Source organism: Hemitrygon akajei, chromosome 5 (genome assembly GCF_048418815.1).
Source record: "Hemitrygon akajei chromosome 5, sHemAka1.3, whole genome shotgun sequence".
Taxonomy (NCBI): domain Eukaryota; kingdom Metazoa; phylum Chordata; class Chondrichthyes; order Myliobatiformes; family Dasyatidae; genus Hemitrygon; species Hemitrygon akajei.
In genome coordinates, this window is record NC_133128.1 from 114500863 (window position 1) to 114517844 (window position 16982).

General features: G+C 42.4%; 1 protein-coding gene across 1 annotated transcript in view; it reads left to right on the plus strand.

Moving 5' to 3' along the window:
* Positions 1–16982, plus strand: part of catip (ciliogenesis associated TTC17 interacting protein) — a 58400-nt gene that overhangs the window by 32624 nt on the left and 8794 nt on the right. The window contains exons 6-8 of the mRNA XM_073046235.1: positions 1323–1490; positions 4654–4778; positions 8964–9040. Of these exons, the coding sequence (XP_072902336.1) occupies positions 1323–1490; positions 4654–4778; positions 8964–9040 (370 nt within the window). The remainder of the gene's footprint in view (positions 1–1322; positions 1491–4653; positions 4779–8963; positions 9041–16982) is intronic.

The following is a 16982-nucleotide window of genomic DNA, read 5'->3' on the forward strand; positions in this document are numbered from 1 at the left end:
TTTACTGTAGTCACATATACTGAGGTGCAGTGAAAAACTGTTTTTACATACCATCCATATCAATGATTTTTGCATTTCAGTGGGATAAGGTGGTTCAAAGGAAAAACAATAACAGAATGACCAATAAAGTGACCAGACACAAAAGTGTACAAAACAATGAGAAGCATAGATTGAGTGGACAGCCAGAGGCTTTTTCTCACAGCGGAATTGGTTAATATGATGGCAACAAGTTTAAAGTGATTGGAGGAAAGTATAAGGGAGATATCAGAGGTAGATTATTTTGCACAGAAGGTACTGGGTGTGTGGAATATCCTGCCAGGCATGGTGGTAGAGGCAGATGCATTAGGGACATTTAAGAGACTCTGATAGGCACGTGGATGAAAGAAAAATGGAAGGCTGTGTGGGATGGAAGGGTTATAGATCTTAAAGTAGGTTAAAAGGCTGGCACTATATCATGGGCCAAAGGGCCTGTAGTTTACTGTAATGTTCCGTGTTCTATGTTCTAATCTTAGGCCCTGCAGCTCACAATACCCTTGCTGACCACCTGATGTAGCAATACTAATCTCAATGGCAGGACCTGTTCCGAAAAGGACCTTCTATGCCCTGGTGATTGCATGATGTTCTGGTCTCCTTACTTGAGGAGAAAAATATACTGGCTTTGGAAGTGGTACAGAGGAGATTCACCTGGTTGATTCCAGAGATGAAGCTGATTCTGGGGCATATGATGAGAGATTGCATCACCTAGGACTATACTTGCTGGAATTCTAAAGAATGAGGAAGGGATTTTATAGAAACATATAAAATTATGAAAGGCATAGCTAGGATAGAGAGAGAAAATTTGTAACCTACTCTTAAGATCAATTTAACCCTTCCCTCTTACATAGCCCTCCACTTTTCTATAACCCTTGTGCCTATCTAGGAGTCTCTGAAATGCTCCTGATGTATCTTGATTCAGTGGAGTAGATTTAGGATGCAGATGAGGAGGAACTTCTTTTTCCAGAGACTAGTTCATCTGAGGAATTCTCTGCCCAGGGAACTAGTAGAGACTGCCATATTAAATATATTTAAGACACAGTTAGATAGATTTTTGCATAGCAGGAGAATTAAGGGTTATGGGGAAAAAGAAGGTAGGTGGAGCTGAGTCTGAATGAACACTCAAAGGAGAAATGTTTCCAGGTTAGACTGGTTGGATGTTGAAGAGGGAGTAAAACAGATCCATGCGGTCATGGATCATTTGGGCCAAGTAGTCTCTTTCTAAGCTATAAGTTCAATGTAAAACCAGCCAGTTACTTAATGTATTCACTTTCCCTGTGTTGGAACAGAATGTGAAGTCTGAGACTTTGAGCTTCAGTCAGACAGACATGGAGGGCTTTGTGTCAGAAGCAAGTAACCTGTTGCTTTTACGCATTATGGCCCGACGAAATAATGTTCCTGACAACATGGTCTTCCTCTCGTTTGACACCGAAATGCAACTTTCCACCTGCACATATGTAAGTACCAAGATAAGTTTGTTGCATGTCATGTCAGCACATCACAGCAAATTCCTAACACATGTAAACGTACACTGAGTGGCCTCTTTATTAGGTACACCTGTGCACTAACTCATTAATGCAGATATCTAATCAGCCAATCATGTGGCAGTAATTCAATGCATAAAAGCTTGCAGATATAATCAAGAGGTTCAATTGTTGTTCAGACCAAACATCAGGATGGGAAAGAAATGCGATCTAAGTGATTTTGACCGTGGAATGATTGTTGGTACCAGATGAGGTGGTTTGAGTATCTCCGAAGCTGCTGATCTCCTGGGATTTTCACACGCAACAATCCTAAGAGTTTACAGAGAATGATGCAAAAAAACAAAAAAAGAACACTTGGGGATTGGCAGTTCTGTGGGCAAAAACACCTGTTAATGAGAGAACTCAGAAGAAAATGGCCAGACTGGTTCAAGCTAACAGGAAGGCGACAGTGACTCAAATGATCACGCATTACAACAGTGATGTGCAGAAGAGCATCTCTGAATGGACAACATATCGAATCTTGAAGTGGATGGGCTACAGCAAAAATTCATGAACATACAGGAGATACCTAGTAAAGTGGCCACTGAGTGTTTATGTTGAATAAAGATGATCCTGGATCCCTGTAATATTGTGCTACAAGAGCAAGTTGGAGGTTAGGCATCCTGCGGCAAATCGTGATACAGCTATAGAATGTGATGGAATGCTCTCCCTTAAATGGGATGTGTGCAACTCGTAGGAATACCACTACCTGCAGGTTCCCCTCCCAGTCGCACACCATCCTAACCAGTGGCACGGTAGCATAGCGGCTAGCGTAATGCCTTACAGTGCCATATATAAGATTGGAGTTCAGTTCCCTCCACTATCTGTAAGGAGTTTGCATATTCTCCCCATAACTGTGTGGGTTTTTTCCGGGTGCTCTGGTTCCTCACACATTCCAAAGATGCATGATAGGGCTAGTAAGTTGTGGGCATGATCTGTTGGCAACAGAAGTTTGGTGACACTTGGAGGCTGTCTCCAGCATATCCTCAAACTACGCTGCCTGTTGACACAAAAACAATACATTTCAATGTATGTTTCGATGTACACACGTGATGAACAAAGCTTATCTTAAAATAAGATCTTAATATTAAATGTATCACCATTGTGGTAGAAATGGTTAAAACTAGTATATGATGGGATACTTGACTATTCTGGAGCAGCTGGATTAAGACAGTTGATGCAAGTCGAGAATAACCATGGATGATAAGCACAGTGCCAGGAATTCAAATAACAGGATATTAAGCCCCTGGGACCAGGAGGGAGGATGCATCTGGGAGTATGTTGTGAGTCCTGTTAACAGGGAATAAAGAGGACTGTTAGACTCACGTTGAGAGACAATTGACATAAATTTTCAGCAATTAATCATATACTGACTATGGGATGCTAAACAAAGCTATGCAAATAAATCAAAAAGCCTAGTGGTACCTGTAGTCTCTGGGATCAGGAGAGGGCTGAATGTGAATAGACAGTTCAGCACACAAAAGTAAATGAGGACTTAAGCTTTTCCAGAGTTCTTTATGTTCTTCATGCCTGAAGCACAGTAGCTCTTGGGATCCTTCATTGCATTTCCCTAATTGTTCTTGGGAACTGGTGCAGTCGTTTTGGTGAAGATTAGTTGGTGGGAAGTTTCAAGATTTAAACCCAGTGTTGATAAAAGTATGGTTTGTCTTGCTGTATAAATATGAGCACTGTATAACCAAAAAATCAGAGTTCTGGTGGTGGTGGAGACTGCTGCAGACTCTCCATGATATGTTAGTAAATTCTAAAAACAAAACTTGAAGTCACTTTGGTGTTCTTAGTTAGTGCTTCCATGACAGCCATTGTTTCATCAACACTGGGTTTAAATCTTGAAACTTCCCACCAACCAATCTTCACCAAAATGACTGCACCAGTTCCCAAGAACAATTAGGGAAATGCAATGAAGGATCCCAAGAGCTACTGTGATTTTGCTTCAGGCATGAAGAACATAAAGAACTCTGGAAAAGATCAAGTTCTCATTTACTTTCATGTGCTGACTGTCTATTCACATTCAGCCCTCTCCTGATCCCAGAGACTACAGGTACCACTAGGCTTTTTGATTTATTCCTTGTCATGGAGCCACAAAGTCATAGAAATTTCCATCCATTCAACCCATCATTATGTGGAAGTACTTATTTTCTCAGGATCAGAATCACTGATGTTGGTCGTGAAATTTAAAAGAAGAAAATTAGCTTTATTTGTCAGATGTACAGCAAAACATCAAAATATAGTGTGAAGTCCTGCCGAAGGGTCTTGGCCCGAAACATCGACTGTACTTTTTTCTATAGTTGCTGCTTGGCCTGTCCAGCATTTTGTGCGTGTTGCTTGGATTTCCATCCTCTGCAGATTTTCTCTTGATAGTGTGAAGTGTGTCTTTTTGCGTCAAATTGTTGAATTGCGGCAATAGTACATAAATAATTATTATAAATTACAAAAGAAATACAAAAGAGAAGTAGTCCAAAAAGAGAGTAAAAATTGTGAGGTAGTGTTCATGGACTATTCAGAAATTTGACAGCAGAAGCTGTTCCTAAAGCATTGAGTGCAGGTCTTCAGGCTTTCTTTAATTCTGCTTGAACTCAAGCCCCTAGTCCCTGATATCCATGTTGAGTCAATTATCTCCATTCTGTTTACCCTGCCAGTATCTATCATGATCTTATATCCTCCAATTAAATTTACATACAAACTTCCAACATTGAAGTATGAACAGACAGAGAGTGGTGAATCTGTGGAATTAATTGCCATGATACCAAGTCAGTGGGTATATTTAAAGCAGATATTGATAGGTTCCTGTTTAATAGGGGTGTTAAGGGTTATACCGAGAAGGCAGGATAATAGGGCTGAGAGGGATAATAAATCAGCCATGATGTAATGGCAGAGCAGACTCGATGGGCCAAATGGCCTAATTCTGCTCCTATGTCTTATAGTGTGGGAGCCTGAAGGCACACATTTAACATTTTGAAGAAGCTGCTATTTGACCATTGCTCAAAGAGCAATCCCATTCCCCCTTAGTTTTCCCCATAACTATAGTTCTGCAGATCTGGCAAATTTCTAATCAATATTTCTGACTTTTCTTGTACAGCTGAATCTGGGACCTAGGACGATGATGATTGGGAAAAGTGAATGTGAGGTCCTTAGCATCCAGAGAACAATTCACTCACAGGCAAACAGTCCCATGAGCTGGCAGAGCAGCTTCTTGCCAGATGGGTAAGTCCCAAGAGCTTCTAACTAAATTTAAACATTTTTTCTTTCACTCTTTCACTCCATACAAGACTTCCCAGTGGCCACCCATTTCAATTCAACCTCCTATTCCTATTCTGACGTTCTGTCAATAGCCTCCTCTACAGCAATGATGAGGCCACACTCAGGATACAGGAGCAATCCCTCATATTCTGTATGGGTAGCCTCCTATCTAAACCCATGAACTTCGATTTCTCTAACTTCTGTTAATTCTTCCCCCCTTCCTCCTCTCTTTTTTACACTTAACCCTTCCCTTCTGCTCACCTGCCCATCACCTCCCTCTGGTCCCCTCCTCCTTCTCTTTCTCCCATGCTCCACTCTCTTCTCCTATCAGATTCCCCCCCCCCCCCTTTACCTGTTCCACTTATTACCTCCCAGTTTCTTACTTCAAACCCCCTCACTTGGTCTCACTTATTACCTGCCAGCTTGTATTCCACCCCTCCATCCCACCTTCTTATTTTGACTTCAGCCCCCTTCCTTTCCAGTCCTGATGAAGGGTCTCAGCCTGAAACGTCAACTGTTTATACCCCTCCATAGATGCTGCCTGACTGCTTAGTTCCTCCAGCATTTTGCAAGTGTTACTCTGGAATTCCAGCATCTGGAGAATCACTTGTGTTTAGAATTTATTTTTTATTTTCCTGCTTGTGGTCCATCATAGGTACTGTTTGAGTAACGAGACAGTTAACATGAAACATAACCTCATCAAAGTACAAAGTAGCTCAAAGTAAATTTATTATCAAAGTACCCCCAGTATATGTCACAGTATGTTACCTTAGGATTCATTTTCTTGTGGGCATTCACAGGAAATTATAGAAATACAATAGAATTAATGAAAAACTATACATAACAAAGACAGACAAACAACCTATGTGCTAAAGAAGACCAACTGTGCAAATAAATAAATAGATAGATATTCAGAACATGAGTCCTTGAAAGTGAGTTTCTGGATTGTAGTATCAGTTCAGTGTTGAGGTGAGTGAAGTTATCCACACCAGTTCACAATCCTGATAATTGATGGGTAATAACTGTTCCTGAACCTCGTGGTAAGGGACCTGAGGCTCCTCTACTTCCTGCCTGCTGGTACTGGTGAGAAGAGAGTAAGGCCTGGATGAAAGGGATCTTTGATGATGGATGCTGCTTGCTTGTAGCAGCGTTCCTTGTTGATATGCTAAATGCTGGGGAAGGGCTTTTCCTTTGATGGACTGGGGTGTATCCACTACCTTTTGTTGATTTTTCTGTCTTGGGTATTGGTGCTTCTATACCATGTTGTGATGCAACCATACATCTTTACGTACTTACTTACCTGGGCCCTTAACTCCCAGGTGGAGCATAGATGACCTCCCGTCTCCATCGTCCCCTGAAGTCAATGGTATGGTTGGAGTTCATCAATGCTTCTGTAATCCATTGCATCCACTGTACAGGGGATTGGCTTATACAGCTTCATCAAAGCCCTGTTGGCCGGCCTCACCCGTTTCCACCTCTCACGACGGGGACGTAAAGTTGGAGATGTTTGTCAAAGTTTCAGATGACATGATGATTGTGCACAAACTCTTAAGAAAGTAAAGGTAGTCATGGCACTCATGTTTGTGTGCATCCTCCAAATTCTCCTCTAGCTTGCCTGCTGTTGATGCCCCAGGTTCAGTGGGCTGTGGAGTTAGAAACTGCATGATTACAGCAGAAATGAGGATGTTTGGCCCACTGAACCCATGCTGGCTCCCTATAAAGTCAATTGCACTTCTCTTCAACTATTGGAGATATTTTACCGTCAATGATTTAACCAATTCTCTTCCGAAAACCATAATAATAGCTGTTCCTGTCATATCATGGAGAGGAGTAGGTGTGGCAAATAGTGATAACAGGGTGAATTTTTTTTAAAGTGCAGATGCTGGAGATCTAAAATAAAATCAGAAAATGCAATACTCAGCAGGTCAGGGTTTATCTGGGGTTTCTGCTGATGGGTAATAGAGTTATAGAGCACGGAAACAAGACTTTTAGTAATCCATCCATGCCAACCAAGTTGTCTACCTGAGCTTGTCTCATTTACCAACATTTGGCCCGTATTCATCAAAATCTTTCCTATCTATGTACCTGTCTAAATGTCTTTTGAACTTCGTAATCGTACCCGCCTCTATACTTCCTCTTTGACCCAAAATGTTAGCTCTGTTTCTCTACCACAAATGTAGCCTGCCCTACTAAGAATTTCTGGTGATTTTATTTATTTTAAAGTTTATTTTAGAGATACAGCATGATAACAGGCCCCTCCAGCCCAATGAGCCAGTGCACCCAGTTACCCTGTGTATCCAATTAACTTATTAGGCTGCACATCTTTGGTATGTGGGGGGAAGCTGGCCACTCAGAGGAAACCCACACAGTTCCAGTGAGAACATACAAACTCCTTACAGGTAGAGGAGGAATTGAACCCAGGTCACTGCCGCTGTAGTGGCATTACGCTAACTGCCCTGGTATCTTGCCGCTATAAATGATGATAGGGCATCAAGCAGTAAGTAGTGTAGCGCAGTGCTGTAGTGGTTAGTGCATCACTTTACAGTGCCAGCGACCTCATTAATTTCCTGCTGCTGTCTGAGGATGTTGTACATTCTCCCTGTGACCACGTGGGTTTTCTCCAGGTGCTCCGCTTTCCTCCCACATTCCAAAGACGTACAGGGCAGTAAATTAATTATGGGTGTAAATGAGCTTGTTGGGCTGGAAGGGCCTGTAACTGTGCTGTATCTCTAAATAAAAATAAGTGACTCCCCTCCATCGTCCCGGATACCCTCCATCAGGGGATGATGGAATCATGGAGCCATTCAGCATGGAAATTGCAGGTTGACACCACTCTTCAGAGAGTTTCCATAACAACAATGGATCAAAAAGAGTCTCCCTTGCTCAATATAAACCCACCTGGACATCCACATTTCAATGCGGTTGTCTTGGCTCTAAATATTTCCATTGCTCCATAAGACCATCAAAGTTCAATGTAAGTTTATTATCAAAGTATCTATATGTCACCATATTCTATCCTGAGATTTGTTTTCTTGTGGGTGTACACAGTAAATACAAATAAATACAATAGAATCAATGAAAATCTGTACACAAGAAAGACAGATAAACAACCAATGTGTCAAGAACCACAAACTGTGTAAGTACAAAAGAGAAAAAAAAAGTAATAAATATTGAGAACATGAGTTGTAGAGACCTTGAAAGTGAATCGATAGGTTGTAGAATCAGTTTAGTGATTACTTAAGATGGGGTGAGTGAAGTTATCCACTCTGGTTCAGGAGCCTGATGGTTGAGGGGTAATAACGGAAAATGAATCTGATGTTAAGGTACCCGAGGCTCTTTTATACCTCCTTCCTGATGGCAACAGTGAGAAGAAAGCATGGCCTGGATAACGGGGGTCCTTGATAATGGATGCTGTTTTCCTGCGACAGCACTTCTTGTAGATGGATGATAGGAGCAAAATTTAGCCCAAAACGTCTGCTCTTCCATTCAATCATGGTTGATTTATTTTTGCTCTCAACCCCATTCTCCTGCCTTCTGTCTGTAACCTTACTAATCAGGAACCTATCAATCTCTGCTTTAAATATACCTGATGACTTGGCCTCCACAGCTGACCGTGGCAATGAATTCCACAGATTCACTACCCTTTGGTTGAAGAAATTCCTTCTCATCTCTTCTAAAAGGAAGGCCTTGTATTCTGAGGCTGTGCCCTCAGTTTCTAGGACATGATAGCACAGAAGCAAGCCCTTTAGTCCATCTAGTCTGTGATGAACTGTTATTCTACCTAGTCCCATTGACCTGGACCTGGACCCAATGCTCCCATCCATCATTCACTTAAACAAAGTGCTTTAAAATTTTGCAATTGAACCTATTACATCCATTACTTCCATTGGCAGTTTGCTCCACACTTGTAATCCTCTCCATGTCCGCTCTACTGAGGCCTTTCCTGCCAACCTGGCCTGCTCCAGCTCCCTCTCTTCACTGCTTAAAACTTACTGAGCATCTGGTGACCCACCCTAATAATGCATTGGCAAGTATTCAAATTGCTTATGTTATAGCTGCAATATAGATGCCGGTCAGTGTTTCTGTTTGTTTGACATTGCTTTAGCAGATTTTCTGCTGATATCTCTATGCAATTTGTTCCTCTTTCAGACATTTGACCAGCAGGGTGCAGGTGGGCTCTCCTATTACAATGAGGCTGAAACAACTACCTCACATCATAGAAACAGGTATTGTGAGTTATGATCAAGCAAAGTCATTTGAGAAATTTTCTTCTGTTGTTATGGCATGAATAGCACTAAACACTGGAACTGGAATTGGAATTAGTTTATTTTGCCACATATATTGAGATACAGTGAAAATCTTTTCTTGCATATTGTTAATTGTAGAAAAAGGTAAAACAATAACAATGCAGAATGAAGTGTTACAGCTACAGAGAAAGTTCAGTGCAGGTAAACAATAGGGCGCAAGATTATATCAAGGCAGTTTGTGTGGTTAAGAGTCCATCTGGTTGTAGTCATTGAATCTGATCTGTAGCACAGAAACAGGCCCTTTGGTCCATCAGTCTGGGCCAAGCTGTTATTCTGACTAATCTCATCCACCTGCACCTAGACCATAGCCCTCTGTACCTGTCCCATCCATGTACTTATCCATACTTCTCTTAAATGTTGAAATTGAACCTATATCCACTACTTCCTCTGGTAGCTCACTCTACAGTCAAGATTACTCAAGGCGGCAGCAACAAGTGACAACTCTGCTCTGATGGGAATTACTACAGCTGAAGTCCACAGTCACATCCATGGGTACTTCAGTAAGAACATCTATTGTTACTCAAATCTAGTGATATCAGCAGATCCCAGACTTCAGACTTGGCTGCAAATGCAGGATCCCCTTGAAGAAAATGGAAGTGGGGAAGGACCACTGTTCCAAAGGTGCGATTGAAATGCAGAGGCCTTAGACCAACCCCCCCCCCCCCCCCCGACTACCCTGCTGGTGAATGTACAATCTCAGGAAAATAAAACTGAAGACCTCAGAGCAAGATTGCAGTACCAGAGGGACATCAGGGGCAGCTGTGTGCTTTGTTTCATGGAAACATAGCTATCCCACACCATTTTGGACTCAGTACTGCAGCCCAATGGCTTCACCATTCCCTCCAAAGACAGGACAGCTCAATTTTTCAAAGGTAGAGGAGGCGGAGTATACTTTATGATTAATTCATCATGGTGCGCAGATGTGGTAATTCTGTCTCAGTTCTGCTCGCCTGACCTAGAACATATAGCGGTCAAATTTGGTCTGTTTTATCTATTGAGGGAGTTTTCTGCCATTATCCTGGTAGTGGTGTGCATTCCACCTTAGGCCAATGTCAGGTAGGCACTGGAGGAGCTGAGTACCATAATCAGCAGTCACATAACAGCGACTCTATCATATGCCTTCCCTATCATAGTGGAGGATTTCAACCAGGCCTGCTCAAAGAAGTCTCTAAACAATTACCACTAAACATACCCATCTATGGAACCAGAGGAGCCAACACTATTATACCACCATCAAGAATGTTTACTGTACCAACCCACGCCCACACTTTGGAAGTCCATTCACCTGGCTGCACTCTCAGCATATAGGCAGAGACTGAAGACCAGAGCACTAGGGGTGAGGACCAAGAAGGTATGGTCAAGGAAGGCAGAGGAGCGGTTACAGAGCCGCTTTCAGTTGGTGCACTGGACAATATTCAGGGATTCATCTTGAAATTTGACTGAAAATGCCACAGTTGTCACCAACTTCATCAAGACCTGTGTGGATGAGTGTGTGCTTTTGAGAACATACCCGACATACCCAAAGCAAAAGCCACGGATGAACCAAGAGATTCATAGTCTGTTGAAGGCTAGAAAACAACAAATTCAAGTCCATTGATCCAGAACTATTCAAGAAGTCTAGGTAAGACCTAAGAAGGGCTATTTTAAGAGCAAAATTACAATTTTGATTGAGAATAGACAATAGACAATAGGTGCAGAAGTAGACCATTCAGCCCTTCGAGCCTGCACCGCCATTTTGAGATCATGGCTGATCAATGCCTATCAATACCCGGTTCCTGCCTTGTCCCCATATCCCTTGATTCCCCTATCCATAAGATACCTATCTAGCTCCTTCTTGAAAGCATCCAGAGAATTGGCCTCCACTACCTTCCGAGGTAGTGCATTCCAGACCCCCACAACTCTCTGGGAGAAGAAGTTTTTCCTTAACTCTGTCCTAAATGACCTACCCCTTATTCTCAAATCATGCCCTCTGGTACTGGACTCTCCCAGCATCTGGAACATATTTCCTGCCTCTATCTTGTCCAATCCCTTAATAATTTTATATGTTTCAATCAGATCCCCTCTCAATCTCCTTAATTCCAGCGTGTACAAGCCCAGTTTCTCTAACTTCTCTGCGTAAGACAGTCCAGACATCCCAGGAATTAACCTCGTGAATCTACGCTGCACTTCCTCTACAGCCAGAAAGTCCTTCCTTAACCCTGGAGACCAAAACTGTAGACAATACTCCAGGTGTGGTCTCACCAGGGCTCTGTACAAATGCAAGAGGATTTCCTTGCTCTTGTACTCAATTCCCTTTGTAATAAAGGCCAACATTCCATTAGCCTTCTTCACTGCCTGCTGCACTTGCTCATTCACCTTCAGTGACTGATGAACAAGGACGCCGAGATCTCTTTGTATTTCTCCCTTACCCAACTCTACACCATTCAGATAATAATCGGCCTTCCTGTTCTTACTCCCAAAGTGGATAACCTCACACTTATTCACATTAAACGCCATCTGTCAAGTATCTGCCCACTCACCCAGCCTATCCAAGTCACCCTGAATTCTCCTAACATCCTCATCACATGTCACACTGCCACCCAGCTTAGTATCATCAGCAAACTTGCTGATGTTATTTTCTATGCCTTCATCCAAATCGTTAACGTAAGTGGTAAACAGCTGCGGTCCCAATACCGAGCCCTGTGGCACCCCGCTAGTCACCACCTGCCATTCTGAGAAACACCCATTCACCGCTACCCTTTGCTTTCTATCTGCCAACCAGTTTTCTATCCATGTCAATACCTTCCCCCCGATGCCCTGAGCTTTGATTTTACCCACCAATCTTCTATGTGGGACCTTATCAAATGCCTTCTGAAAATCGAGGTACACTACATCCACTGGATCTCCCCCGTCTAACTTCCTGGTTACATCCTCGAAAAACTCCAACAGATTAGTCAAGCATGATTTACCCTTGGTAAATCCATGCTGGCTCGGCCCAATCCTATCACTGCTATCTAGATATGCCACTATTTCATCCTTAATAATGGATTCTAGCATCTTTCCCACCACCGATGTCAGGCTGACAGGTCGATAGTTCTCTGTTTTCTCCCTCCCTCCTTTCTTAAAAAGTGGGATAACATTAGCCATTCTCCAATCCTCAGGAACTGATCTTGAATCTAAGGAACATTGGAAAATGATTACCAATGCATCCGCAATTTCCAGGGCCATACCCTAGGATGCAGACCATCTGGACCTGGGGATTTGTCAGCCTTCAGTCCCATCAGTCTTCTCATCACCGTTTCCTTCCGAATGTCAATCTGTTTCATTTCTTCTGTTACCCTATGTCCTTGGCCCATCCATACATCTGGGAGATTGCTTGTGTCTTCCTTAGTGAAAACAGATCTAAAGTACCCATTAAATTTTTCTGCCATTTCTCTGTTTCCCATAACAATTTCACCCAATTCATTCTTCAAGGGCCCAACATTGTTCTTAACTATCTTCTTTCTCTTCACATACCTAAAAAAGCTTTTGCTATCTTCCTTTATATTCCTGGCTAGCTTGCGTTCGTACCTCATTTTTTCTCCCCGTATTGTCTTTTTAGTTAAGTTCTGTTGTTCCTTAAAAACTTTCCAATCATCTGTCCTCCCAGATGAATTTGGATGCATGTCAGCTCTGGCAAGCTTTGCAGGTCACTACTTCCTACAAAATGAAACCTAACATCATGGATGGCTGTGATGCTTCACTCCCAGATCAGTTCAATGCCTTTTATGCATGCTTTGAAAGGGAGAATAGAACTATGCCTGTGCAAATTCCTGCAGCATCTGGTGACCCTCTGATCTCTGTCTCAGAGGCTGACATCAGAACATCTTTCGGGGCGGTGAACCCTTGCAAGGTGTCAGGCCCTGTTAGCGTTCTTGTAGGACACTGAAAACCGGTGACAACCAATTGCTGGGAGCGCCAAGGACATCTTCAGTCTCTCACTGCTGGTCAGAGGTTCTCACCTGCTTCAAATGAGCGACAATCATACCAGAATTTCTGATCAACAAGCTCCAGAACCTGTGCCTCTGTACCTCCCTCTGCATCTGAATCCTTGACTTCTTCATTGGGAAACCAGACTGTGTAGATCAGAAATAACGTCTCTTCACTGATAATCGACACTGGTGTAACTCAAATTGCATACTTAGCCCACTGCTCTACTCTCTTTACCCCCATGATTGTGTGGCTAAGCACAGCTCAAAAGCCATCTATAAGTTTGCTGATGACACAACTATTGTTGACAGAATTTAAGATGGTGATGAGGAGGTGTACAGGAGAGAGATAGATCTGCTGGTTGAGTGGTGTCAGAACAACAACCTTGCACTCAATGTCAGTAAGACCAAGGAATTGATTGTGGACTTCAGGAAGGGGAAGCTGAGGGAGCACACACCAATCATCATTGAGGGATCAGCAGTGGAAGGGGGAGCAGTTTCAAGTTTCTGAGCGTCATCATCTCTGAAGATTTATCCTAGGTGCAACATATTGATTCAATTACAAAAAAGGCAGACAGTGCTACAATTCATTTGGAGTTTCAGGAGACTTGGTATGTCAACAAAGACACTTGCAGATTTCCAATAGATGATTGCATCACTGTCTTGTATGGAGGGGCCATTACATAGGATTGGAAAAAGCTGCAGAAAGTTATAAACTCAACAAAAACAATCAAGGGCACCAGCCTCCCCAGCATCGAGGACACCTTCAAAAAGCGATGCCTCAAAAAGGTCGCATCCATTATTAAAGACCCCCATCACCCAGGACATGCCCTCTTCTCATTGCTGCCATCAAGGAGGAGGTACAGGAACCGGAAGATGTTTCAGGAACAGTGTCTTCCCCTCCGTCATTAGATTTCTAAATGGACAATGAAACCACTATTTTTTCCCTTCTCTTTTTGTGGGAGTTGTGTGAGAATATACTTCTTATTGTAATTTTTTTTATTATTGTGTATTGCTGTATACTACTGCTGCAAAACAACAGATTTCGTGATATTTGCCAGTGATATTAAACCTGCTTCTGATTCTGATACACTCACACCACCCTCTGAGTGAAGAGGTTTCTCCTCAGGTTCCCCTTGAATATTTCACCTTTCACCCTTAACTTATGACCTCTAGTTCTAGTCTCTTCCAGCCACAGTGGAAAGAACCTGCTTGTGTTGTGCACAGCTCTGGTTGCCCTTTACAGGAAGGACGTGGAGAGGGTACAGTGGGTGCAGCCTGGATTAGAGGGTGTGAACAATAAGGAGAGGTTGAACAAATGGGTTGTCTGCTCTGGAGCATCAAAGGTTGAGGGGCGACCTGGCAGAGAGGCAGAGATAGGGTAGGAGGGTAGGCAGAATCTTTTTCGTGGGATAGAAATGTCAAGTATTAAAGGGGGAAGTTTAAAGGAGATGTGTGGGGCAAGTTCTTTTACACAGAGTGGCAGGTGCCTGGAATGTGCTGCCAGAAGTGGTGGTGGAAGCAGATATGATAATGGTGTTTAAGTGACTGTAAGGTGGACACATGAATATGTAGGGAATGGAGGGATATCGATCATATGTGGGCAGGAGAGATTTAGTTTAATACAGCATTATGTTTGGCACAGATGTTGAGGACTGAAGGGCCTGTACCTGTGTTGTACTGTTCTGTGTTCCATCTGAAACTCCCTCCCTAAGCATTTGTTGGAGCTGGAGGCAATCTGACTAGAGATGAAGGGTTCCATTTTTGTAGACATCAATAAATTTACACTGTGGCGGCTTTATTAAGTACACTTGCTTGTTAATGCAAATATCTAATCAGCCAATCATGTGGCAGCAACTCAAGCATGCAGACATGGTCAAGAGGTTCAGTTGTTGCTCTGACCAAACATCAGAATGGTGAAGAAATGTAATCTAAGTAACTTTAACTGTGGAGTGATTGTTGATACCAGAAATGGTGGTTTGAGTATCTCAGAAATTGTTGATCTAGGATTTTCATACACAACAGTCACAGGAGTTTATAGAGAGTGGTGTAAGAAACAAAAAACATGCAGTGGGTGGCATTTCTGTGGGCAAAAACACCTTGTTAATGAGAGAGGTCATAGGAGAATGGCCAGACTGGTTCAAGCTGACAAAAAGATAGTAAATTAAATAGCCATGCGGTACAACAGTGGTGTGCAGAAGAGCATCTCTGAATGCACAACACGTCAAACCTTATCAGGAAATACCTAATAAAGTGTCACTGAATGTACTTTGTCCATAAGTCAGAAAGTAGATAAACATAACTCGATATGGTACCTCAATAGTGTTGTAATGTGTGCTATCAAATATACACAAGACTGATGAGAACAAACATTTACCATAAGTGTAGAGGGACAAGGAAACTTGTTTTGTATATATTGTACATACGTTGGATCTTTGAATTTAATATTGTTCATGTATTGAGGTGTCTATAAGTCAGGCCTTTGTAACTCTTTGGGTAGCCTGAATTTCAATGGAGTGATGGTAGTTTTTTGTTAGATAAGCCATGCGGCATGATGGTGTACTGGTTAGCACGATGCTATTACAGCTGGAGATGTTCTAGAGTTTGGAGTTCAATTCTGGTGCCATCTGTAATGAGTTTGTATGTCCTCCCTGTGAAATGCATTGGTTTTCTCCGGGTGCTTTGGTTGTAGGTTGTATTGTGATTAGGCTAGAGTTAAGTAGGTGAGTTGTTGGGCAGTGTTACTTGCTGGGCTGGAAGGGCCAGTTCCGTGCTGTATCTTTAAATAAATAAATACATCATCAAGCCAGAGCCTAGTGCACAATGAAGTCAGCATTTACCAGCTCCAAACCTGGAGATTCAATATTTTCTGGGGTCCTCAGATTCCCCAGCTGGGGTAGAGATGAAAGATTAGCTTTATTTGTCATGTGTATATCAAAATATTGAACATACAGTGAAATGCATCATTTGTGTCAATGACCAATACAGTCTGAGGATGTATTGGCAGCAGCCTGCAAGTGTCACCATGCTTCCAGCTCTAACATAACATGCCAACAACTTACTAACTCTAACCCAGACGTCTTTGGAATGTGGAGAAAACCAGTGCGGTCATAGAGAAAACGTACAAATTCTTTACAGACAGCAGCATGAATGGAATCTCAAATCACAATCTGTAGTACTGTTAGTGTTACACTAACTACACTATTGTGCCATTACCAAGTACATACTGGGGGCTCTTTGTGTGGGAGGTAGGGGGTAGCTGCTGTTGGTCAGGTTGTTCCAGAATCTCAGGAATCCCTAGGTCTGATCCAGAAAGATCACAACCTCATCCAGTGAGCCATGTCTTTCATAAACACGGAACCTAAATCAGAAGGTTTATCAGATTCAAAATCAGGTTTATTATCACTGACATATGGTATGTTGTGAAATGTGTTGTTTTGCAGCAGCAGTACAGTGCAGTACATACAAAAATTACTATAAGTCACTATAGGATATATATATATATATATTAATAGATAGTGCAAAAAGAAAGCAGAAAGTGAGATAGTGTTCATTTTCTGTTCAGAAATCTGATGGCAGAGGGGAAAAAGCTGTTCCTAAAAATATTGAGTGCAGGCTAAGGGCTCCTGTACCTCCTCCCTGATGGCAGCAATGAGAAGAGGGCACATCCTGGATACTGAGGGTACTTAATAATGGATAATATCTTCTTGAGGTGAAGCCGTTTGAACATGTCCTTGGCGGTGGAGTGGCTAGTGTCTGTGAAGGAGCTAGCTGAATCTACAACCCTCTGCAGTTTTTCTTGATCCTGTGCATTGGATCCTCCATACCAGACAGATTATAATTACATTTGCTAAATTAGTATATTGTTATCAGATGTAATGAGGTGCAGTGAAAAACTGTTTTGCATGCCATCT